Source organism: Filicampus tigris, chromosome 6 (assembly GCF_054856515.1).
Source record: "Filicampus tigris isolate MCC_2025a chromosome 6, RoL_Ftig_1.0, whole genome shotgun sequence".
NCBI lineage: Eukaryota > Metazoa > Chordata > Actinopteri > Syngnathiformes > Syngnathidae > Filicampus > Filicampus tigris.
Genome location: NC_141222.1, coordinates 14485223 through 14511989, shown reverse-complemented (window position 1 = coordinate 14511989; position 26767 = coordinate 14485223). Strand labels below are relative to the sequence as shown.

General features: G+C 40.2%; 1 protein-coding gene across 1 annotated transcript; it reads left to right on the top strand.

Annotated features, from left to right (window-relative positions):
* The first annotated feature begins 3432 nt into the window (after positions 1-3432).
* cygb2 (cytoglobin 2) lies at positions 3433-17125 on the top strand. Its single transcript, XM_086034447.1, has 3 exons — positions 3433-4036; positions 13636-13867; positions 15808-17125. The coding sequence occupies exons 1-3, from the start codon at positions 3846-3848 to the stop codon at positions 15970-15972; spliced, it is 588 nt and encodes a 195-aa protein (XP_085890573.1). The 5' UTR covers positions 3433-3845; the 3' UTR covers positions 15973-17125.
* The last annotated feature ends 9642 nt before the right edge of the window (positions 17126-26767 follow it).

Sequence of the window (26767 nt, the reverse complement as noted above, 5' to 3'; positions counted from 1 at the left end):
TTTTTTCTTTTTAGAACTATACTTTTATTATCCCTACTTATGTTTTATTTCTCTAATGCAGCTTAAATGTTCGTGTGACAATTTGACCCACTTTGTGTATAATCATAAAAAAAGTTGTCGTTATTTCAATTGTAGCCTAATTGTTTCTGTGACTATTGCAAAATCCGAAGAAATTTAAGTTATTATTATTATTTTTCTTTTTTTACAGTTGCACTAAAAACAGAAAAGTGTATGAGATATCTTTTTGTTTTGTTTTTTTACACTTACACTAAAAAAATTGAAAGTGTATAATAATATGTCGATATTTCTGCCCCATCTTAGCCATTTGTGTCACGTCCGGGTCATTACATTTGATATATATTGTAAATTCCAAGTTATTTATAAATATATAAAATGAAAATTAAAAGAAAAAGTCTGTCCTACATTTTTTTTTCTAGAGTTCTAAACTTTAACAGATGACTTTGACCCACAAATCAACAGCAGGGTTATGAAGGTTAATCAATTAATCAAATCTAAAACCGTCAGGTCTCCTGAATCTGCTCCTTGAGCCCCGCCCTTTTCTTTTCGCTGTGTGTGCGTCTGTGGATGTTAAGATGGCCCTGAACGCCACCTCATTGCTAGATCAACATTCTCTATAACGAGTTTGTGCATCCAGCCATTTTGTAGTGTTATTGCTAAATATTTTCTGATTCTGACCATACCATGTTTTTTGCATTCCCAGCGATGTTGTATACCTTGCTCCTTGGCTGCTGTGACTGTAATTTATCTAACTTCAGTCCTTTCCTTTTTTTTTAACTGTCTTTACTGCTTCAGCATAGCTAATGTTATCCACCGTTTTTATCTGGCCAATTTCAACAGCCCGTTTTGCTTACTCCACACCCTTCATATGTTAGTCTGTGTCGTCCTCCACAGTTGTCCCATCTCTCTACACTCCTCAATTCTGTGAGCGCTTCCACATATAGAACACCTCTGTTTTGCACTACACACCGCTGCAACATGCCCATATCACCGACATTTGTAACATCTCAGTGGTGGTGGGCGACACAGCCTCACGGGGAAACACATATGCCCCGCTGTTACTCAATCTGGCAGAACAGCCTCCTGAACCTCAAGGAGTACCGATACACGATCCACCCTTCCACACAATGTGTAACCATTCCCTTCACCTGAGCCCGGGTCCCCTAAAAACACGCTTACTTTCTTGACACCGATTTCCTCCTAAATCTTCTCTCCCACTTCTGGCCCTTCCCCGTGCTGTCCCGCATGCATCACTGTCGTCCAATTACCACAGTTCACGTCATCTTCCTCATCTACCCCTGAGTGGCCGTCACAATCCATTTCACTTCCAATCAATGTCATTGCGTATAAAACAGAAACGCTTTCAATCACCCATTACAAGCAACGCCATTTTCTGCCCAGACCTAAAGCTACCGCCCAGGTCAAACGTATTTGCTAGTCAAAAATGTTTACTCCACATTGGCAATTCCACGTTTCCGTAGCTGCTCCCTCCACCCTTCTCCTGAAGTCCGCAAACTGGGGATCAGTCTCAACTCCACCAAGTCAACCTTCTCCTACCGCAAAAAAATAAATAAAAACGGCCATGACTCACCGACTCTCTCACTTACAATTGTAATCCATGTTCTTGATCTCTTCTCAGCTTGACTACTGCAACAAAATCTCCTATGGGGTGCCTATAGCGAGGTCAGGCTCTAGTTATTACTTCATGACTCCGCTGCCAGAGTCAACCCTCATTTCCCTTCATTGGCTCTCAATGAATTCTTAGGTAGTCTTTAACTCCTCCAAATGAGATACTACGAGCCCCTCCATGTCTTGACTCCACTAACCTCCTCCATCCCTGTTACCTTTCCTGCTGCCCATCACAAAACACTGCAAGTTTGGTGACAGAATTTTCACTGACTTGACTGTCTTTTTGACATTTTAGCTTGCTTATCACAGTTTTTATTGCCATTACATAGTTGCTACCAACACCAACACAACACCATTCCAAAATCATATTCAATCCCTAATTTTGGAAGCTAAGAAACCGCAAGTTAATTATGTCGTTATTGTATGATACAGCACAAGTCTCCCTCCCCGTTTGTTTGTCTATTTATTATTATATATTAGGTAGGAATTAATTAACTTAATGATCTGCCGTCACCCACCACCTAATTTACCTGGCAACAGTTGAATAAGGTTGCGTTATTTTTTTTTCAACTTAAATACCTGCTTGGACGGTGTTAGAAATAAATTACGTGAACCCTCAATTTATAAAAATAATATCTCCAAATATTATCTTCAAAATAATATCTCCAAAATACATTTGCCCCTGCCTACGCATTTTTATGATAAATTATGAGCCAGAAGTTTTTTTTTTTTTTTTTACAACCCCTTCCCCCCCAAAAAAACTGTTTACTATACAATTTACATAATATTTGTGGGATCTAGGAGAGCATTAGATGGTTTTATTCAGATCTGCACATAACGGCTCGATCCAATTGAAATCACAGGTGCATGCTGAAACGGATGACTTTTTGGACACCACTTCATCACTCACCTTGGCGATCATAAAACAAAGGAGGCACATTATTGCAAATTGACTTTTTAATTGCTTGTTTACAAACAGTTGGGTCTCTGGAGAGGCTGCCTTCAATCAAGTATGAAAGCAAAAAGGTCAATCAGCACACTAAATACACAGCCACTAACAAGACAATGAGTCACAGGAGGGAATGGAATGGATGAGACATGAGTGGCAGAGCAAAAGCAGGAGGACATGGATGACACTACAAATGAGACATGGGAAAGGCACACAAAGGAGCACAGATGTTATAACACTGTGACAATACTATATCCCTAATGTAAACACAATCCCAACTCTCGGTGGGCATATGACGTGGTTTCAAGTCTCTTGCTCATCAAGTTCTTAGCAAGGTTTCATCCCATGGTGGTTTTGCAAAAACAAAAATTATGATTCAGTTACTTGTTTGGTCTGTAACACGTGCTGTGTTAAGAAAACAGGAAGGGAACGCCACACTGCGCACAGGCTGCAGCCTGCAAAGTAAGAGCTGCGGGTGATCGTTTTTTGTGATCGGCAATTGAAAGGCATTGATCGCCATATGCCGATCACATATTTTTCCACGGAAATTGGCCATTCGCAATCGGTGGCTGATCGTTCAGAGCACCAATAATGAGAACTATTAAAAAGTTTGAATGCTTTCTACAGTAAAAGTGCTCTTTAATGTACTTCAGGGTTTTTTAGGGTTCCAATTTTTTATTTACAGGATTTTCAATGACTGCCTTGTCAGGAAGCTGGAAAGATGTTTAAGGTCCCTGCATCTGCCTCTCTCTCACTCAATTCACTCTCTCTCACCGTGCCCCTCTCTCTTTTATTCTCCCCACCCTTCACTCATTCCATCAGGTTCCCTCACACATACAGCCTGTGTGAGAGGATGAGACAGACAGAGGACAAGTATGACAGGGAACAGCATCAGCACCACTGACAAGGATCTCCCACACTGAGAGAGGGGACAAAAAGTGAGGAAGTGGAGAGAGAGAGAGAGAGAGAGAGAGAAATAAGTTTCTTTTTTAAGGAGAGTGAAGAATAACAAAGGACAGCTGGGGGACTTTTTTTTCATCCTTTCTTTTTTGGCCATTATTGGTGTATTTCTTCCCTTTCCCCCCCATCTCTCCTTCTCCCCCTTTTCCTTTTCACTCCTCTTCTCATCCTGGTTCTTCTCCCAGCTCCCGCCGTGGGGTCTCAGCTCTCCGTCACCCTCCCCCCTTCCCTTGCTCCCTACCTCCCCCGGGCCCTGCTTGGAGCCTCCAGGCTGCTGCGCCGCAGGAGGATGTCTCGCAGGGAGTCTCCCCCGCTGCCCTCGCCCGAGCAACTGCTTGGAGTGAGGAGGCGGGAGGTGGATTGCGACGACCGGCCGGAGCGCACCGAGCCGCTGTCCGATGCCGAGAGGGAGATCATCCAGGACACTTGGGGGCATGTGTACCAGAATTGTGACGATGTGGGGGTTTCGGTGCTCATAAGGTGAGTTCTGTCAACAGGTGAAAGCTTCCAAATGTGCTCAAGGCAACTTATTACTTGGGAGCACTTTGTTAAGTTTAGGATGCTCAAATGAAAAAAATGCTTGTCTGAGGTTGCTAACAAACGGCTAGAGTGAGATTCTTCATGCCAGTGGAGTAAATGTATACTTTCGCATGTGATAATAACTTGGTTTGCGATGGAGTTCCGTGACAGTGACAGTTGCAATGCCTCGTACAATCACTAACCTACTCTTAATACAGGAGTAAAGGTAAAGGTTGGAAGTAACAAAGTACAAATACTCAGTCATTGTATTTATTTAGATTTTAACACAGATGGGCTATGTGTACCCTTAACTCCTTTGCCTAAATAGGCTTGTTACTTTTTTCAACCTCTACGGAAGATGACACATGTACTGTAAAAGAGTCGTCAATGCAGATAGGTAAAGACTCATAGGGTGTCTAGCTCATTTTTGTCGGGTGATGAAGCACCACTAAAGAGAATACAAACACCCCAAGAGATCCTGATTTAAAAAAAAAAAAAGTTGTGGAAACAAAAAATGCAGTGCGTGGTTGAAACATAACATTTTTACAACAAAAACACAGTACAACCCCTCTTGAGCGGCCAGCGGAGCATGATCTGCATAGAACAGTCACAGGGACATGCGGTCATGGTAGGCAAGTGAGGCAGTACCACCCCCTACCTTGCCTAAAAAAAAACAACCTTATAAATACTTTAAATTATGTTCATTTTAGTTCTATGGTCCGTGCTTTACATTGATCTTCTTTTTCAATCCAACAATTATCAATGATTTCATCATTGAAATAGCTGAATTTGTGTATTTACTTTTCAAATACATGGGCAGGAAGTGAAGTTAGGGTTAGGGTTAGCTAAGACAAAGTGTATGCTTGGGTTGCTGGAATATAGCGCCCCACTTTGGTCCTAAATATTGTTTAGGCCTATATGAGGACCTATTTTTTGGACTTCAAGGAAAGTATTGTTGTGACCACTGTGCATATGGGGAGGTGCCCTCGCGCCCTCCACTGACTAGCCACCACTGGTTTCAAACTGCAGTTTTCAAAATTAAAACCGGGACACTACAATTCCACTGAAAATCATATAGTAAAGTATGCAATAAATTACCACCGGGAACTATTTATAATAAATTTAATCGCTAGTCAATCTGGTGAACGGTGATAGGGTTGTTACTTTAGCTAATACTAAATGCTATCTTGGTTGACATTTTAACAGCACTAAACAAGTCAATGCACTCTACCATTAGCCCACCTTTTTTGCTCAGCCCCGGCAGCTATTGGAAGTTGGCTGTGCCATTTACCTTGTGCCGGTTTTGCATTGTAACATTGGAAATATGCCACCAGAAACGCTCAGCTTGCGTTGGGCCTGAGCAGTGACCGCAGCATTCGTCTAGTAGAAATCCATTTCCCATGATTCTTAGACACGGAAGCAAGAAGTACTTCTACTTCTTGTATGATGAAAACATACCTGTTTGTGATTACATGCGGGTGACAATGAGAATGCAAATGTGAACATAAATTGGAAGGAATTTAACAGTGAATCCCATTTTAATTAGTTTATCGCTTGAGTCTCTAGGACAACTGTGTGATTGACATACACATTGCCCAAACAATTGGCTTGCTGACTGGACAACCCCCGCTGACCCCCCCAAATAAACAGACACCGGGATGAGACCTGCGTGAATGTAGAAAAAAAAATCACTGGGCCTGGCGAAATCCGCTGGGAGTCCGGGACGTAGAACACAAGGCTCAAAACCGGGGCTGTCCTGGTTAAATTGAGACGTCTGGTCACTCTAAACAGTAGCTGTCAACAAATGAAGATGACGATGTTTCCGCCGTCTTTCGAAGCAGCAAGATTCCCTTTGGCCAAAACATTTTTAAAAAGGGGCACTGGCACATACATACTTTACATTGCAGTTGATCTCTCTGTTTTCTTCTCTCGATGGAGAAAGGTAGGACTTTTGGTTTTGCAGAGCTAAACGGTCAATGTCACACTAAGAAAACCCTTCAAGGACTGTTAAAAAATAGACAGCAAACCGCAACCAAGGAGAGTGATCTGACTGAGACAAACTGATTTCCAGTTCGGGGTGACAGAATCCCTGAGGGGGAGGGACGAAATGGCAGGGTGCATACTTTGTGTGTATGCTTGTGTGCGTGTACATGCGTGTAAGTGTGTCGTCTTATCTGGGGGAGACAGAAATATGTTTTGGCACTTCTCCCTTCACTATCTAGTTTTCTCTTTCATTCTTTTCTGTCTTTTCAACACATTTTGTCCTCCTTGAAGAAAATATAATTAAAAGACAGTTATTCATCTTCTTTTGAAAATCTCAATTGGGTGTGAGGAACGTTAAAATCAATTAAGTCAAAGCTGTAAGGCTGATTACATACTGAAGGAATTATCGCATGAAAGCTGATTGCTATTTTATCGATTTATGTATCTACGTATACATCATTAATTTAAAGCAACAGTATATATTAATTTGACCTAAAAAAATCAAGTCAATTACATACTGACTGATAATAAAGTAAATTGTACCTCAGACAATGTCATGGTAACTCCAGACCACCTACTTTAATAGACTTTTATTATTGGTGTACCAGCCAGGAAACCACTCAGTTAGCACTAGCATCAGCTAACCGTACAGAGTTGTTGATGTTTTCAGTACATGTACAAACTGTTCTGCACACTAAAATAATCAGACCATGTTTATTTCATGACGTGATATGGTTGTGATGGTTGTACATGAGCTCAGTATTATTTCAGATATCACAGGTGTCAAACTCAAGGCCCGGGGGCCACATCTAGCCCGCCATATCATTTTATGTGGCCTGCAAAGGCAAAGTATGTGCGTCGGCTCCATGTTACTTGCTAAAATACTACAACTGCAAATTATCTTAGTAACATTAAGATATTGAAATCATTTTTTGTTACCAATCCCCCTTTTAAAATAAATTCAAATATATATATATATATATATATATATATATATATATATATTTTTTTTTTACTGGCTTCTGATTTCAAAACTAGTTATTCAAAACTAGTTATCTATCAATTAGTTGTGTATGGGTTAATATAAAGTGATCATACATTTACAGTGTACTTGTATATGTGTTCACAGTCATCATGGCCTTCTAACGAAAACCGTTACTACCATAATTCCAGGGGGAAGACATATACACATACACGATACACATTAACAGTATGCATTTTATTTATTTATTTGTTTATTTATTATTTTTTTTAGTAAACCAGCTCATGTGAGTCCTAAAAATACAACATATATGGATCTTGGACTTACTTTTGGGACTTTTATATAATAAGCATAGCACAAATGCACAGAAATTGACATCTGTTAATACTTGAAATACTAATATATACAATATATAGATAATGTATGTACTAATGTCACGGCTCTTCTGTTTTCTGGGTTTGGTCAAGTGACATGTGCAATGTGAGCCAGACGGCACTTTGACATCATTTTCAGTCGACATTAGCGGGCGGTGCTGGAAAAATTGTCAGCCCCCTGAGATATCTAAAAATGGGTCGATTAATCAGATTAATTCCATTTATTCCACAAACGTAATATTAATCAGAATACTCTGTTTAGGTGCTTACATCACGACTATATATCACTGTAAGGCAGTGTATTTCTCTGTGCAGTGCCCTTAGTGCACAGTTGGTGGGAAGGTATGAGCGGGTGCTATATTTTTGTTGTTAAAATGTTGTTTCAAGTGTATCTGTATGGTTATAGGCTTTTTTCCAGCATGTTTAAAACGAGTGTACAATAAAAATAGAATAAGAATCTTTAAAATTTCAGTGGTGCTGGAATTCAATTTAGCACTGCTTGAGCACCCCCCCAAAATGGGCAAGAAAGGCCTATGTTGATGGTTGCTCCACTCTCGTTCAGCGGGTGATGGACAAAGATTGTAATTATCCACAGTTGACTGACAGTTCCTCGGTTACCTAACAACCTGAGGCTGACCCGGGGGTCACAGCTTTGCACGGTTGACATGTTTTTGTCGAGAAGCTGAGAGATCAGTGCACAGCAGCCACCGTGGGCATGAAGATTTTTTTTTTTTTTTTGACTTTCATGCTGCTCCATCTGCTCGATTGCATGGAGCAGAGAGTCAGTGGCAGCAGCTTCAGTTAATCTCAACAATGCATACAAATGCAATTGCACCACTGAATAAGATCTCCTCAGGCAACAGTAGTGCATACGGCAGACTCAAATTGTATTGTTGAAGTGGCATCTTGGTCAGTGCAGCCATATTACAACTGAAATATGATCCGCATCGTCACACTACATGAAGTTAAAGAGATCAGTCATCATCTGGGAGCTATTCATTTTTATGAATAGATAATTTTAGGGTGATTTTGATATTTGAAATTGTTATAAGGTGGTTATTTAGCTAGACTCTTTGTCAATATGCTCTCCATGTGAATAGTAAATGGATTACAGCTCTTTATTGTGACATGAAACGTTTCCAGGACATAATTTATTCGTCTTTCATCAGTCAAGTCAAGTCAAGTCAAGTCAAGTCAAGTCAAGTCAAATTTATTTGTATAGCCCTTAATCACAGTAACGTCTCAAAGGGTTTCACATGCCCATAGCTGACAACATACAAACAACATCCCCTGATCTTAACCCTCAGGAGGGCAAAGAAAAACTCAAAAACCCCACCTGGGGAAAAATGAGAGACCTTGAGAAGGGACCGGAGATGGGGGAATCCCCGTTCCAGCGCCTACGAGGATGTGGTCAACCTCAGATATTGTAGCAGTTAGTTGCTGTGGCATCGACACAGCAACCTCCAATTTGGTCGTCATCACCTAACTCCCAAGCCTGGGAAAAGGCAGAGAAAAGAAAGAGGCAGCAGTAAAGAGCCCAAAACAAATAGTTGAACTAAATGCAGAAGTGTACAAATAAGTCTTTAGTCGTGTTTTGAACATTTCTACTGAGGTGGCGCCTCTAATATCCGCAGGTAGGGCAATCCAAAGCACTGGTGCCCGAATAGAAAACGCTGTGGAACCTACGGACTTCTTAATTGGCTCTCGGGATCACTAAAAGGACGGCATTTTTGTGACAGAAGGTTTCGGGACAGAACATATGGTATCACTAGGTCGACGAGACAGGAAGGTGCTAAGCCGTGCAATATTTTGTAGGTAAGTAGCAAAACCTTGAAATCATATCTCAAGTGGACTGGGAGCCAATGTAAATTCTAATGAAAAAATGCAGTTCTAGTAATATTGTTCATATGATTTTAAAAAGACAGAGTTGAGTCGAATATAACACCGAGATTTTTTGCTGTTGCAGTTTGGGTAATAGTACATTTATCGAGACTGAGAGTGGTGTCCTTGAATAGGTGCTGATGACCTGCAGGGACAATAATCAACATCTCGGTTTTATCTGAGTTAAAAAGCAAAAAAATTGAGAGACATCCATTGTTTAATCTCAGCAAGGCATGCCTCTAGATTACATCAATTAGCCGGGTTTGTTATCTCCAGTGGCATATATAATTGAGTATCATCAGCATAACAGTGAATGTTAACGTTATATCTACGCATAATATCATCAAGCGGAAGCATGTACATGCTAAAAAATAGGGGTTCTAGTACAGATCCCTGCGGGACTCCACAAATAACATTACAAAACTCAGAAGTCGCATTGCCATGAATTACACGTTGCGTCCTTTCTGAGAGGGAAGAGCTACACCAAGAAAGTGCTCAGCCTGAGATACCAACACATGTTTCAAGGCGTTCTAAAAGTATGTTATGATCGAAAGCAGTGTTGAAAGCAACGCTAAGATCGAGTAAGAGTAATATTGATGAGGTGCCGGAGTCCATAGCTAGGAGAAGATCATTAGTCACTTTAGCAAGGGCCCTTTCAGTAGATTGATCGGCTTTAAATCCTGACCGAAGAGTTTCAAATCCATTATTAGCGGCCATAGAGTCACTAAGCTGTTGCGCAATGACTTTTTCAAGAATTTTCGCAATCGACGGGAGATTTGAAACCGGCCTATAATTACTGAGGTTCTCCGGATTATCGGTGAAAACTGTTTAGATCAGGCGTCAGCAAGTCCGGTCCTCAAGGGCACCTATCCTGCATTTTTTCCATCTCTCCCTGCTGCAACACACCTGTTTCAAATGATCTGTATCGTTATCAGGCTTCTGAAAAGCTTGCTGATGAGCTAATCAGGTGTGTTGCAGCGGGGACAGATGGAAAACATGCAGGATAGGTGCCGTTGAGGACCGGACTTGGTGACCCCTGGATTAGAAAACAATACAAATCAATATTTTCAGAAGCACCTCATTCTCACTAATGGTTTATGAAGAACTGCTTTGAACTCCAGACTCTTTCATTTTGGTAAATTTGGTCTTGTAGTTGTGCTCTAGTTCAACTATAACTGATGCAAGAACAAATAAAGTATCAATTATGATGCAAGTACTTCTTTTCCTTTATGATTAATAGTTAAATATTTATGGTGCAGAAAAACACATCCTTGTAGATTCAACAGTAAGACCCAAGATTGTTCACCCTGCTATAATTACAAAAACCCTCCCAATTTGATTCAAGTATGATTAACAAGTCATGCTAATGGTGGCCATTTGATTTTAATGGATTCATTTGAATGCAGAGACAGGTACAAGAATGAGTTCAGAGCTCTCACACAGGGACAAAATGTTCCCCAGTTTCAAACACACAGAATTAAATATTAAGTGGTTGTGACTGGCCAAGTGTTTGAATGTCTTTTAAATATGCATTCATTCAATGAAATTTGACCTACCCGGGGGGAGTGTAGCATACACTGATGGCTTATAACATCCATTCATATATGCTTTTTTTTTTTTTTTTTTTTTTTTACACCACCTATCCTGTTCAGGGTTGCAGGAAGATGGCGCCAGTTTCAAATGATTTTGGGAGCAAGGCAGATGACACCCTGGACTGGTCGCCAATCAATCACAGGGCAGGCTAGAGCAATGGATTTCAAAAGCAAATGAATTTAAAAGACTTAACGTTCAACTTTTGATTTTTTTTCATGAAATTGAACAATTGTTTTTAAGGCCACAGATTCAAATGAAATGGAAACAGTCATTTACTAATCAGTACACTCCGCAAGTTGTGGTATTATAAACACAGAGGTACCTTGCTGCTGCATGTACTATGGTGATTAACCATGTGTAGACCAACCAAATGACATCATAACCCACCGATGCAATGTACAATGATTGAGACAGACTCCATGAACAATGTAACAGTGAAAAGCTGGACAATGTTCATATAGAGCATTGGTGGGAGATGCTTTAATCCTGTAAAGGACAACCTTCACAACCTCTTCCCACAACATAGTTACCGGTAGTTTGAGATCAACTATTGTGACTTATTGTGTCAGTTTGGCATTTAGTACTACAGACATTATTTCTGGCCTTTCTTGAGTTTGAATCATGTTATATTGGATCTACAGTAAGAGTAAGAGGAAGGACATAATAATAATCAATAAAATCCTGCCCAGAGACATTTTTTTAAGAGGACATTTTCAGATGAAAGATGACATCAGGTCAGTCGATTGTAAACGCTAAAGTAGGTGATCTCACCTATTTTATGACCATTACACTCCCGTTTTACCATTCTAATGATCTCATAACTGTACGTTTTATACATATTGTACCCTAAAAATAGCACTAAAACGTTATGTCTGTCCAAACGGTGCAAAAGCTATACATGTATTTCGTGTCACCCAGGAAAAAATGTATCTGTATCATGACAGCTGGTACAGCCAAGCTAGAAATGCTATAGGCAAGCGAAAGCCTGTCTTGGCCTGGCATGAAAGAATCTGGTGGCTGTAGATGCGGTTTTTCAGGGTTGCCCAGGGCCAAACTCTAACTGGGAAATAATTGTATCCACAATTTTAGCCAGCGTGAGCAATGACAAGATTTAAATGAGGTCAAAGTGGTAAGTTAATAGTGTGAAAAGTAGTGATTTTAAGGCTCCTGTAAACATTTTACATAATTATGTGGCCATTTTGCAACTTTAATGATGAAAATTAAATGCCTGAATCATTTACAAATTAGCATTTGGCCGTTAGATTCAATTAGTTGGATACATCTAAACTTACAAAGACTCGTAAGCTCTGCAATATGCTGAGCAATTGTACCAGTGACGCACTACAAATTCCCCAGTTTCCACATTCCATTTAAGGATTATGCCATACTATGCATTTAAATGCCATATTATTTGGATTGTAATGAAGTACAATTTTACTTTTGCTAGATTGACATTTTGAATTAGGTTTGGTTGTATACTGTAGTTTTGTTGTTAGTGGGTTAATTCGTTATCAGCGGCTTGATTAAAATAGCAATGTTTATCTTACATAGCCACATCAACCCCCTCTTAAATTAATGTCATATTTTTACAATAGTCATATTTTTACAAAAAAATATTGTTTTTTGCTTTAAACATTTCCTCAAGATGCTGGCCACTTCAGTTAAAAGTGCCTGCATCGTTTGTTAAACAGATCATTCAACTCTACCCCTGAAATAAAATTATTAATAAATGTAATCAGTATTTGGTTCAGTTTTTTATTGTTTTCTGAAAAAAAAACCCTGAAAATGTAAGACTTAGGTCATTTTTTTATTAAGTTCATTTTATGTAGCCATGTAAGCATACTGTGGACACACCTGTCTACTCTGGAGTCAAATAATGCATATCTCAATCCATGTTTGGATTGTGTTAAAAAAACAAAACAAAAAAAAAAACACAATAAGCGGTGCTGTAACCCGAGGTAGGCTCGTAGCCATTTTAGGGGAAAAGGCACAATAAGAATAGCAGTGAAATCAACTGCCAGTATGGAAAGGCACATATACTGTATTTACCATTCACACCCACAATCACACCTAAAAACAATTTAGCAGAGGTGGACATTCCGTCAGTACAGACGGGAGGTTCGTCAGTTAGTCTCTGATGGACTCATGTTTTGCTGGCAAATGATAAATGATGGAAAATTTGAAAGACAGACAGACACTACGGAAGTGTTTTTTAGTCCATCACAGGAATCATCACTAACCCCAGCGATAGACGGAAGGCCCCTCAGTCCGTCACTTGACAGACTCCTATTTCGTTGACCACTGACGGAAACACGCACCGCGTGTTTTGTGTGTGCTTGTTTGACAGCACTGCGGTTGCTTCGAACGGAGCGGAGGAGGGGCTCCTCATCCTATGACAGAAAAAAAATAGGTTTGAACATCGCTAGTCAATCTGGTGACCGGCGGTTGTGTTGACTGCTAAATCTCGGTTCCCGTTCTTCAAACCTGCTCTTTTTTGGGGTCGTGCTGGCCAGCAAAGGAAGCTGGCACTGTTGTATATCCATCGCCGGGGGCGGCCATTTTGTCACTTCTGTTGACTGAAAATGACATCTCAGGGCTCAGGTAACGACCAATCACAGCTCTCCTGTTTTCTGAAGCTGAGCCATGATTGTTCTGGATGAATACCAACCAAAGAGATGGAAAGATCATCTTAATTTTCACATGAATAAAGCAAATGACGCTGTTTTGTGTTGAAAAACCTTCCCCAGGTTCTTTGTGAACTTCCCATCTGCCAAACAGTATTTCAGCCAGTTCCAGGACATGGAGGACCCTGAGGAGATGGAGCAAAGTTGCCAGCTTCGACACCATGCCCGCAGGGTGATGAATGCCATCAATACCGTGGTGGAGAACCTCAATGACCCGGAGAAGGTGTCGTCAGTGTTGGCCCTGGTGGGGAAGGCTCATGCTATCAAACACAAGGTGGAACCGATGTATTTTAAGGTATGAATGAGTTCATCAGACTTTTCTACAACATATGTCATATTACTGTCAAGATTTTACTGAAAGATTTCCAAAAGACTGGAACAAATTCATGCAACTTGCCCCAAAAGAGTCAGCTTCAATTTTCTTTACCGCTTGTCATCATTAAGGTCACGGGGATCTGGAGCCTTTGATTATTCTGAAATGCAACTTGCAAATTCTTGATTAAGAATACGTCATGAAGGAAGTTAAACAGTCGAATCCACTTGTGTCCATTACTTGGTGATTGCCATGAAGACAAATCAGACAAAATACCAAGCAAAATGCTCAACATGTAGTGTTTCATTTTCCCAATATAGTTGCATAATTACCAATCAGAAAATCCACCATGCATTCCTCTTCATAAGATGTAAGACACGTCTTCTCTTCATGTCTTTTCAATATCATCTTCCTAAATGCAGCTGCGCAGAGAGCACATTAGCACCATTGAAGCCACCTGCATCCGATTGGCTATGGTGCTTTAATTAATTTGAAAAAATCAGCAATGATTCATGATGTTTATTTTTTCCATCTACATTTTGCATGTATGAAATCTTATCATATTAAAACGTAACCTTAGTAAATACATTTTGGTTACAGAAGTGGGACATCACGTAATTTAAAAGAGTAATTGTTAGTCAGAGTCAGTGCTTTTCGATAAATCCCTGAGGTCTTTTCTTGGTTAGAACACTCACTCCTTTGACCACATCGACTGCCTTGATTGTGTTTTTGTTTACGGCAAATTGTTGATTTGGCCAAACCATATCAAAATACAAACGCCATCCATTCCGATTACGTACAGGTGGCCAGCTGATTGATTGATTCATTCAGCGTTTTAAAAGAGTGTTAAATGACACTCAAGTTCCAAAAGAGACACTAAGAGGTAGTTATTTGATAAGACCTGCAATTATCTTGTAGTCAATGAGACGATGTCAAATTGGGCCATTGAAGAATCTAAATAGCAGGAAAATGGCAATAAAAGTTACTTTCGGGCTTTCTGATCATACTGCAAGCATCAGTGAAATATGCGTTTATTCTCTATTTCTGTTTTTATTACCAGTAAGGAGATTGACTCTGTTCTCAAATGTTATTTACTGCATCTGAATCATTTTTGCTGCTGATTTACATTAGCCTATTACATCATATATTTCATGTCCCTTGGTGCACATATGGCCCACGTCTTTACTTCAGTGTTTTGTCCTCTCTCGTGTGTGACTCTCATTCCCTTTGTGTTCCCAGTCTACCCTGTTCTTTCATCTTTCACATCGCGGCCATTTTCAATTCTCACCTGTCTCGCCCACCTTTCTGCAACAGTGAATTGGGCTGATTTTCCCCCTTAGCTGTAGTCTTACCTTACCTAATAATCTTATTCTCCTGACAGCCTCGTTTGATTCACTTTCTATCTCCCTCTTGCTCACATTTTGGCCATTTCTTAAGCATATCTATGTTTGCAAGAGGTGTGTCAGAAATGTTCCAGGACTGGCGATGCCAAATTTCAAACTATGAGGTTTCCCCTTCAATTAAATCCACATGATTTATTCAGTTCTCCAGAAGAGGTGAGAGTTGTGCCAGGACAACTTGTGGCTGCTTCACCATGACAACTCGCCCCGAGCATCCAACAGTTCCTGGCCGAGAAAGACCATTGCCACCTCTCTACTCACCCAGCCTGGCACAGTGTGATTCTTTTTTTCCTCTTTCCCAAGTTCCTGGGGGTTATCAAAGGCACACGTTTTGATAACAGTGATAATAGAACTGCGGAGGATCCCGCAAAAATCCTTCCAGGAGTACATGAGGGCAAGGCAGTGAAGTCTGGGAAAGTGGATTACCTGGAAGGGGAAAACATGCTGTTTGTAGTTGAAATATACCGTTTGTGACACCAGTCCTTGAACTTTTGTGACACTCCTTGTATACCAAATTTGCAGATACTGAGTGGAGTGATGCTGGAGGTGCTGTCTGAAGACTTCCCGGAATTCTTCACAGCAGAAGTGCAGATGGTGTGGACCAAACTCATGGGTGCCGTGTACTGGCATGTGACGGGGGCCTACACAGATGTGGGCTGGCTCCAGGTCTCCAGCTCGGCCGTGTGAAGGGTCAGTGTGAAGAAAATGTGGAGAGCTTTGCAGTGGACTTACAGGAAAAAAATAAAAAGGATAATTGACATGTTTTTCTACATTGTTTAAGCTTAAGTTTTGCAAGCAATGTTTCACAGACATGGATCTTGATGACAATGATGTTGTTGGAAATGATAATGAATGACGTGATCATCTACATCAGGGGTGTCAAACTCATTGGTCAAAACAGTGTGTCCCTTAGCGGATCATTCATGAATTGCATCATACCAAAAATATTAATTTTGTGTCTTTTATACATTTTTTCACATTTAAATGATCCTGCGGGCCTGATGGAACCTCCGTGGGGTCCGGTTCCGGCCCGTGGGCCATATGTTTGACATCCCTGATGTACATGATTTGCTCTAATTATTTTAGTGACATTTTGGTGCTGGGGCTTTTTTTTTTGTTCACTACATTTCCTGGATAACCCCTAATAATGTAGGCTGGCAACATCTGCAAACATTAATGACATTTTAGCTCAAGTAAGTAATGGTTGGGTATGTGCTTTAGCCCCTCACGGGTAATAGTAATTATCCAGTCAACTGTCTTCTGTTGCCAACCCCACAAGGGAAGCAAAAAGCATGATTTCAAGCAGGTGTAGTCCAGCAGGGGTGGACTCTCCCCAATTTCTTTCCCATGTAATTTCCCCTTTGCAGCACATCTCACAAATGTCAAGCACTTTTCTCTGAGACATTTTTTTTTATTTAGATGGTTAAAAAAATGCAAATATAGGGTAGTTCCCACTTTTGGATGTCTCTAAGACTTCCTGCAGATAGTGAAGCTATCTGGACATATAATACATGTTCGCTGTCAAAAAATATGAGACATACACATACATTAAATGATGCTCATTTTGTTCCTTGAAAGAATTTATCTATCTGGTGAGTTAGCAGATGTTTTTTTACCAAACAAACTGTTGATTCTACATAAAAGGTCCAATAAAACAAAAGTGCAGCAAAGCTATGATGCCGGCTGAGAAAATGTTGCAATTTGTTCATTCACACAACACTGACAATGCTTTTTGCCAAAATCATTTCTACTGTTGAAAAGTTTCCCCTTCAAAAAATTATGCTCCTTGTAAAATGCATCAAATTATCATGGTCGACACGCTAAAAACAGTTGGGTTAGAAATAACATAATTTGGGTAAAAGATGGACCAATCCACTATTTCGGTCAATTTGACCCAACTTTCTGGTTTTGTCCAAAACAACCCCTAAAATTGGACTGTTTTGTAGAAAAAGAAAGTGGGTCAAATTGACCCAAGTAGTGGATTGGTCCATTTTTTTACCCAAACGGTGTTATTTTTAACCCAACTGTTTTAGAGCGTATGGTATGCATCTTTGTCTCCCGCCTCTGTTGACTCTTGTTTGGGGCACTTTTATTGGGGTTTATTGAAGTATTTTCAGTAAGAGCTAAGTAAACAAGACATTGTTATTTTTACAATACATCATTTGAGCAAAGAAGGAGCCTCAGTAGCGCGTGCATGCACCAGACACAGCCACCATAGCCTGGTCACACACTGCTGTAGTTTGGAATTTCACTGCTCAACCCAGAGTCGTCAGCCAACTTGTGGATGCGTTTGCTCACTCGAGCACGAATAGCACGTTCAAGTGTTCAGTTGAGATGAGGTCGGGACTATTGGCAAGCTTCTCCATTTCTGCTACCCCCAAAGGGATTGCTACTGGTTTCCATCTGCATCTCTCTGCATTGGCATTGCACTCAAAGATGACAGGCCACATTTTTCCAACGATGGAGATGCCACCCCATGCCATCGCAATGCCTCCACTGAAAGGTTTTTCTCTTTCTGTGCAGAGAGTCTGTAGATTGCCTGCATGCAATCTTTTCAGGATTGTCTGGACAGAAAACCTTTCCAATGGTTTCAAATGTATTGGAAAAAGCATTGTTATGACGGATAAAGAATTTAGAGAACACACTTCAGAACCTTTTTTTATGTTACACATTTAAAAAAAAATCAAAATTAAATTATTAATACTATGCTGTATCTTGGAGCTAATAGGCAAACATGGTAACATTCGCATCTTATCAAACATACAGCAGAGCATGTGGTAAAATTTTGGCTTGCCATATGTTCTCCTTGGCTGGCTGTGTATGGATAATAATCTAGGAATATTGGTTAAATCAACCCAAACATATCTTTTACAAGAATATATTCCCAACAGGCCCACTAGTTGAAACACGGCATTCTGATTAATATTGCGTTTGTGGAATATGAGTTAAGCAGCAAAATCCACCCGTTTTTAGCCATCCCAGGGGGCGGCCATTTTGTCATTTCTATCGACTGACAATGACATCACAACTATTCAGTGTCGACCAATCACAGCTCAGCTTCAGAAAACAGGTCAGCTGTGATTGATCGTTACCTGAGCCCGAGTAGTTGTGATGTCAATTTCAGTCAACAGAAATGACAAAATGGCCGCCCACTGAGATGGCTTTTTAAAAAAAAAATTATTTAATTAATTTTTTAAAATCATTTATTTATATAAAATCTCGGACAGGAAAACATCTGGAAATCTTCAGAAAACATTGTCTTGATACATTAGAAACAGAAAAAGTGGAATGATTTTAAGATCTACAATACGAGTTGGGAGGAGTCAATTTTCGAAGGCCTAGCTTTGACACCATGAAACTGCTGACTGTTATTTGTTTTTTACTCTTTCTGTCCTGTAATCCTCGAATTGAATGAGGCATTGCTCCTCTTTTGCTCTATATTGATACATTATGTGCTCTATATATCTTGTTTAAACTCTGTCGTTTGTACAAGTGAACTGTGTGTAAGTGTACATGTACTCTTCTGCCTTCGTAATTCACTTCCACATGAATCTAGCTGTTTCTGCACCAAAGAGGGCTGTTCACTGGTTTTGGTGAAGTGCTTTACATTTTGGTGCACTCTCTTTAGACAAACACAATGACGCTGAGAAAGTAAGATGGAAAATACTCGCAGGTGGGCACGATCAGCAACCGCAAATGTACACGTTTCACGGACCAGTCCTCCCCATTCCTAATATTTACAAGCCTGTCACTTAGTTTACCTCATCAGAGAGCTATGCCACATTAAAGGCTCCATTAAGAGCTTTAAAAGCGCTTCTGGAGGTCTCGGAAAGAAAGGGAGCATGTTCTAACAAGAACAAGAAATGCCATTTCTCTGTCGTTGAAAAGTGTTAGTTTTTATTGATGAAATGACTAAAAATCACATGCCCCACCCGTGTAACTCCTTGAAATAATGACAGTGTAAAGCAATTTTGCATTCACTGCCATTTAGGGTCCCCATCAGTTTATTAAATTCCCAAGCTTACACTGCAAATCTGTTTAGGATGGACATTTGATCCAATCTTGAGCATGCATCTGCTCCACTGATGTCCTGTTTCTCCTATTCGACCCTCGTCGCTTTCAGCATCTGGTATTTACGAGGAGGCAATGAGTCTCCGCTCCTCCTTATCTGGTCATTCATCTGCTTAACGTAACATCACATTGCCCCAGTAATGATCGTCTTCACTCTGAGCTAAAACACTTTTACAAATGGCCGTGTGCTTTCATCCATCATACAATCTCATTCAGTGACAACACTTCTTCATAAGCGTCCCTTCCAATCACTTAGAAGGGACTACATTGAGTTTTCACCCAATTATGAATTGGAAGATTAAAAGAAAGAATCGCCTTCACCTGGTTTTAATTTTTGGGTCCGACGTTTTTTTTTCATTCATAAAATCTATATTTTCAAGGTCACAAACGATCATTTGTGTTTCTATCCATCCATTTTCTCTGCAGACAACTTTCTCAGGTTTTTTTATTTTGGTTTTCAATGTGACCCAAAAACTCCTTCCTAGACATTACACTATTGCAGTGAGGTATTGAGCAGTGGTGGACGTTCAGGCCCAACAACGCCTTCTCTGCTGGCCTATATTTCATGCACAACATCTTACATCTTCTTTTCCTTGTTTCTTTTGGCCGCACTGCTTACAGGACGTGTATGTGGATATTGCATTTTAGATTTTGTATTAATTTTTTTGTCCAATCAAATTTCAGCCATGTCAATCTAATCTGCGCAGGGCCTTCAGAATTAGCATTGCTATCTGATGTAACTTATTAATATTAGTTTCTTTGACCAATCAGATTTAAAATTCACCCTCACAAGATCAGCAGAGCAATAAAACAATGTGTTCTTATGGAAGACCCAATTTATTTTAGAGTTCTATCTAGAGACTATAAAACCCAACAATTCATAGTCATTCAAGTCATAAATGATTCATCGGCCCATGACTGTAGGTTGCTGCTCTTGCCAACCTACTGGCTTTGGGACTTGCAATTTGCATCATGTACTCATCATTCTATTAATACACACAAAAACGTAGATACAAGATACTCCCTTGTCATATTCTCACACACACGCACACCCATACAACACACACACACACACTTGTGATTGTGCATTAAATTAGCTGACTCGGACATGTCCACGCATGCTAAGTATGCCACAGCACTTAATCCAATATATACTTAGAAAAGATGACGACCCATCGAACACGCTTGCTCTCTCATAGCTTCTAAGGGCATCACAGCATATATGCGGAACTATCAGTTTTGTTGTGAAATGAGTTAGCCAATCCGTTGTTAAACTTCAAAGTGCAGACTTAATTATATTTTTCTAAGTATATCTATGATAACGATTTGACATATCCGAATACGATGTTATCATGTCATTGTATACTACGTTGTTGATGGGAGCAAGTTCAGTGGCTTTGTCGTTTTTCAAGCATGTTTGCACATCTTGCCACAAACTCGTACCTCTGTAGACGTGGTGAACATGAAAATGGTCAATAAAATGCACTTGAACATTTGTTTCTGTCTGTTTCGGGCTCAGGTGGGCTAACACACTGCAGTTCTTTTTGTGATGACAATAACAAATATGGAGTTCTAGTGTCAAACTGTGGGCATCATAAAACCTGTTAACATGTTAACTGTACAGATAATGTTAATGTTCTTAATTGAATTGTAAGTCTACGTTTGTAGCGCAACTACCCTGTGATGATATGTGACCTTGGCAAACATTGAAGTGAGGAGGCAGAGGCTTACTGAAGGCAGCTGGTCACATCTATGACACTGCTTAACATTCTAAACTGTCATTTACAGTAAATGCAGAGCTGGGAATTCCGCCTATGACAGACTTGTTGGCGATAAACAGGAAACGTTAAAAAAGTTGTCGGACCACGCATAGTCGGAAGCCCATTTTTCTGTCTATGTAATCGTCTATTTTTTATTTTTTTTATTTTTAGTTTGTCAAAGTTGGTAATCGGAAAAGCTAGCAGAAGCCAATTTAAAATGAGTTAGGCGATCACTATTTGGTCCGGCCAGACAAAATGGCGGATAAACGGAGGGCAGAAGGGTACCGTAGGCGGAAGGCGATAAACGGACCGCACCTTTTTTGTAAAATGACCAGCTCTGTTTAAATGTTAAAATGAGTCAACCACTCCGGTGATGTCCACTGTGATTGCACGGCATGTTGCTCGACACAGTGACATACAGTAAGTGCAGATGGAGGATTACTGTGTACTTGAGGTGAGTCTCTACATGAAGCTGTTAACTCTCTATTCAAAAAGGAAGAAACAATGTTGATGTAACTCCCGTTTTATCGTTAGTATCATATATGCACGTGTACCACTTCTCTGTGTTTTAGAAAGTTTCATTTCCTGTTGTTTAGTCCTTATCATATTTCTACCTCTTCATAGTTACGGGTACCCCACTGTGGTAGCATCAAAAAACACACACGCAAAGAGCCAAAGAAAAAGCCAAACACACTCATGACATGAATCTTGCACTGAAATCTTAATAGATTTGTTGGTGATTTTTCCCATGACGTAACACGGTTTGAGATCCAAATTTATGCGTAACTTTTCCACTTCACTGTATACAAATATTTACTTTACTGGAAATATGTCAATACACAATGAGAAACAAACAAAAGGTAGAATGAAACACTGGGAGAACTAAAATCGTATACATTACAGTCTTGCTTTACTTAGTAACCATGTTCTTTCACATAACAAAATAACATGTCAAATGATTACATTTACCTATTTACAAAACTGTTTTGGAACTGTTAAATCTTTCAGTGGTAAAACTCCACTCTTGGCCTCTTCTGAAAATGTGTAGAGCTGTTTGAATTTCGGGTTTGTACAGAGTCTGGGTAATTTACATAATTGCCCCCACACCGATTTTTCCGCCCATAACGTTTAGCAAGGCTGGCCATTTCCAAGTAATGGCAGGAACGCACAAAAGACGACGAGTAAAAGCAAACAACATCCGTTTTGACACACTGCAGTTACATTTTTTAAATTAGATTTGATTTGCGCTACATTTTTAATGAAATTTGTAAAACACAGCTTAATAATACACTTTCGTCAAAAAAATGTGGACCTTACTGTAAGTGGTGTCATTTAACTCTGAAGATCATGAATTGCTCCACCATGAAATGTGGTGGACAATTGTGACGGAAGAGTGCTGACAAGAAACCTTTCAAGAAGTGCTGATTGGTTTTATTAAATAAAAAGCGGTATAATAATCCTAATTAATGTTCAATGTTTGCCTGTTTTGTCGCTTGACGCTGCAAGCGAGAGGTCCAGTGGGAGGTTCACGCAGGGAGGAATACTTTTATTTTTCAAATCATTGGCCTCACATACTAAAAAGCCTGAGGCGTTTATTTTAGAAATGTATTTAGTTTTTGATATACATTTGCTCAAGTGCTGAACAAAACTTTATGTCAATGTTTGTTACAAGTTGTGGTGCCACAAAATGGAGCAATGCTACATATCCTTGTGAACATTTTTATTGATTATGGACACACTATTTCTTGGAATTAATGTACTTTAAGAATAAGAATAAGAAGGCCTTTATTGATCCCACAGTGGGGAAATTTTCAGCGTTACAGCAGCAAAGATATAGGTCACACAGAGACGGCGGCATAATGTAGCCATTAATGTATAACATCAACAGCAAACATTCAGAATCAAACCTATGTAAATATACGCAGTAACTGTGTGTATATACACATGTATATACACACCAACATCTACATATAAAGTATGCAGAAACACTCATTTTAGCCTGCACATATTACAGAGGAAAAATACTATAAGTATAAATATAAGGAACAGCATTGGATGAATATAAAAATAACAATACAGTAGTGGGGAATGTTGAGTATTGCACAATATAAGCTTAGGTGCAGGACTGCACGATTGCACTAATGTCCGCCAGTTTGTAGAGACTACACAATGTTCTTGTTAAAGAGTCTGACAGCAGCAGGCAAGAAGGAGTGGCGGAATCTCTCCTTTGCACAATGAGGGTGTAACAGTCTGTCACTGAAGGAGCTGTGGAGTGCTGTTAGGGTGCCCTGGAGGGGGTGGGCCGGGTTGTCCAGCATTGATGACAGTTTAGCCATCATCCTCCTGTCCCACACTGAGTCCACCGAGTCTAGGACAGAGCCGGTCCGGCCCTCTTGACCAGTTTGTCCAGCCTCTTCTTGTCCCGGGCCGAGACGCCGCCTGCCCAGGAGACCACTCCCTGGAAAATGACCGACGCAACCATCGAGTCATAAAGGTTCCCGAGGAATGTCCCCTGAACCCCAAAAGACCTCAGTCTCCTGAGTAGGAAGAGTCTGCTCTGACCCTTCCTGTAGAGAGCATCTGTGTTGTTGCTCCAGTCCAGTTTATTGTTCAGATGAACACCCAGGTACTTATAAGTTGAGACTGTCTCAACATCTGTTCCCTGAATATTCACTGGTGCAGGTGCAGAGTGTTGGCGCCTACAGAAATCTCCCACCAGCGCTTTGGATTTCCCCGCATTGATCAGGAGGCGATTCTGCTGGCACCAGTCCACAAAACCCTGAGTAAGTTCTCTCTAGTCCCGGTCGTCTCCGTCTGTGATGAGGCCGACAATTGCACAGTCATCAGAGAACTTCTTTAGGGACATTAGTTTTAGTTTTGTCACATATGATGATGGTGGCACGGTTGTATAGTGGTTAGCACATCTGCCTTACAGTTCTGAAGTTGGGGGCTCAAATGAGGCGTGCCGCCTTCCTGTGTACAGTTTGCATGTTCTCTCTGTGCCGACATGTTTTCTGCTGGGATTCCCTTTTCCCACATTCCCAAAACCAGAGCTGAGGGCTCCCCCTATGTGACAGACGCTCGTTTTGCTGACGATTGACAGGAAAACAGTTAAAATAGACGGACTAAGCATAGACGGACGCCCCTTTATTTAGTCCGCCAATCGTCAGTAGTCTGTCATTAGTCTATTCTCCGAGCACTGGGAGGAAAATAGTTAGTTGTTGTTACTTGGGGGACAGATTTGAGTGAGGGACCAGTCTGTGAACAGGCTTCCAAAGCGCTGTGAGTCACTATTTTTGTTCAAATATCGTCCGTGGTGCGAGTGAAAGTTTCGTCGGAATTTAAAATTAGAGGCGGACCGGCCTATAGTAGATACCATTTTTTAACCCCTGGAAAAAAAATGACGCACAATGGAAGGGTAACCACGCCGCAGACGGATGACGAATAACGGACGCTCAATTTGTAGTAAAATGCCCAGCTCTGCCAACAACATGCATTGAAGACTAAATTATGAATGTTGAATTGTTTTTTATACATGTGCCCTGCGGTTGGCTGTTGATCAGCCCAGGGTGTACCCGGCCTCTCACCCAAAGTCAGCCAGGACAGGCATCAGCACACCCTATGCCCTAATGAGGCTTAGTGCTATAGAAAATGGATGGCTTGATGGAGTCATATGAAGAGGTGAGGCTGGTAAACGGCAATACAGCAGTCAGAAAATAGAGCAATTTACCAATGACGGCTTCAATCAGTACTTCTGCTTGACCATACGCTAAGCTGTTACCATGGCAACATACTTCCCATCGCCTGATATTGTAATTCCAGGGGTGCACTGCTAACAGGTTATGATCATAACATTGATGCACAGAGATTGAGATTGATGCACAAATGACGCAACAAATCTGTCTTAACAATGAGAGGGAAAAACAAATAAATTAGAAACAAATAAGCCGTTCACTTGAGAGCAACATTTTTGGGTCATGCTGCTGTAAACTGCTTACTTTTTGCTGTGTGAGACAATGATTTAGCTGCAAGACACCTTGTAAACACTGGCTTTGTCAACATCTCCATCAATTCATTTTTTATAGAACCAATCCTATTCAGGGTCACAGGGAAGTCAAAGCCTCAATGAACCACTACATTACCAATGACCTCTGCTTTGGAAACTCGTTAAAGGGAACACATTAAGGGAAATTACCTTATAAATTGCTTATATACAAACAAACTCTGCAGTGCCTATCCAACCACCAAGAGTGAAATTAAACTGCCTATTTCCAAAAATATGCATGTAAATTGTGCTTATTTTATGTCCGCAACTTAGATAAGCATTAGCTAACTGTGTTAGCTTCAGATAAGCGGCACATACTTGATTACTTGAGAACTTGTGTGCATCGCATGTGCCACATACGCAAATCTGTATACTAAATGTAACTTCGTAGTTTGATGATGAAAGAGCTGACTCAATGAGGGAAAATAGAATCCATGCAATCTTAGTACATTTTGCAATTTTCACACACTTTTTTAGAAAGGGGCTCAAAACATACAGTCAACCCCAGTTCCACCTGTGGTTATCATGGTAACAAAATATGTATACCGAATTTACCAGCAATTTATGGGGCCTGATGAGCAGAACCTCACTTTCATGAAGCATCACAGTCCCTTCAAAACAGGAAAATTTTAGCAATGTAAAAGGTAGGGTGTGTTGACAAAAAATAATTACGGAAATGTTATTAAGAGGCCTGGGAACTGTTTTGAATTTGAAAAATGTCTCAATGCAATACCTCTCCCTTAAAGAATATCATCATATGATATAGTACAGATAGCTATACTCAAATTCGCTCCATTCCATTTCACATTTAAAGAGGAAGTCAACCCAAACATATTTTTTTCAAGAATATGTTCTATGTAAGCCGACTAGTTGAAACAAGGAATTCTGATAGATATTGCGTTTGTGGAATAAGAGTTAATCCACCCATGCTAGCCATCTCTGGCGGCGGCCATTTTGTCACTTCTGTCAACTGAAAATGACAGCACAATTTCTCAGGGCTCAGGTAACGACCAGTCACGGTTCACCTGTTTTCTGTAGCTGAGCCAAAATTGGTTATCTAATGAGCCCTGAGCAGTTGTGATGTCATTTTCAGTCGACAGAAGTGACAGAATGGCCGCCCCCTGAGATGGCTAAAAAGGGGTGGATTTTGCTGCTTAACTCATATTCCACAAACGCAATATTAATCAGAATGCTGTGTTTCAACAAGTGGGCTTGCTGGGAACATATTCTTGAAAAAAATGTGTTTGGGTTGATTTCCGCTTTAAGGGAGAAAAAGGGAATTCGCACACTTAGTGCGCTAAAAATGGAGATACACCACATGAAATTGTGGTAAATCCAAAATGGTATATGTCATATTCATATGAAACCACTTGAATTAAATCTTCACATGTTGATTGTTTTATTTCACATCATTTTGTGTCGTGGTGAAAGTCAAAATTATAAAACCTATATGACTGTCCAAATATTTCGGGACCCTGCCATAGAAAGTGGTTGACATCAATGTTCTGTAATTACAGCATTTTCATCCTTTTGTCTCATGCAGATATGATGAAGCATATATTCTCCAGATTTAGGTTTGATTTTCAGAATCAGAATCATCTGCCAA

Bases quoted from the DNA above. Each gene is read 5' to 3' on its own strand.
- cygb2 (XM_086034447.1), top strand. From the start codon at position 3,846: ATGTCTCGCAGGGAGTCTCCCCCGCTGCCCTCGCCCGAGCAACTGCTT. The intron at 4,037-13,635 runs GTGAGTTCTGTC...AACCTTCCCCAG, and splicing joins GGGGTTTCGGTGCTCATAAG to GTTCTTTGTGAACTTCCCAT. The intron at 13,868-15,807 runs GTATGAATGAGT...CCAAATTTGCAG, and splicing joins TGGAACCGATGTATTTTAAG to ATACTGAGTGGAGTGATGCT.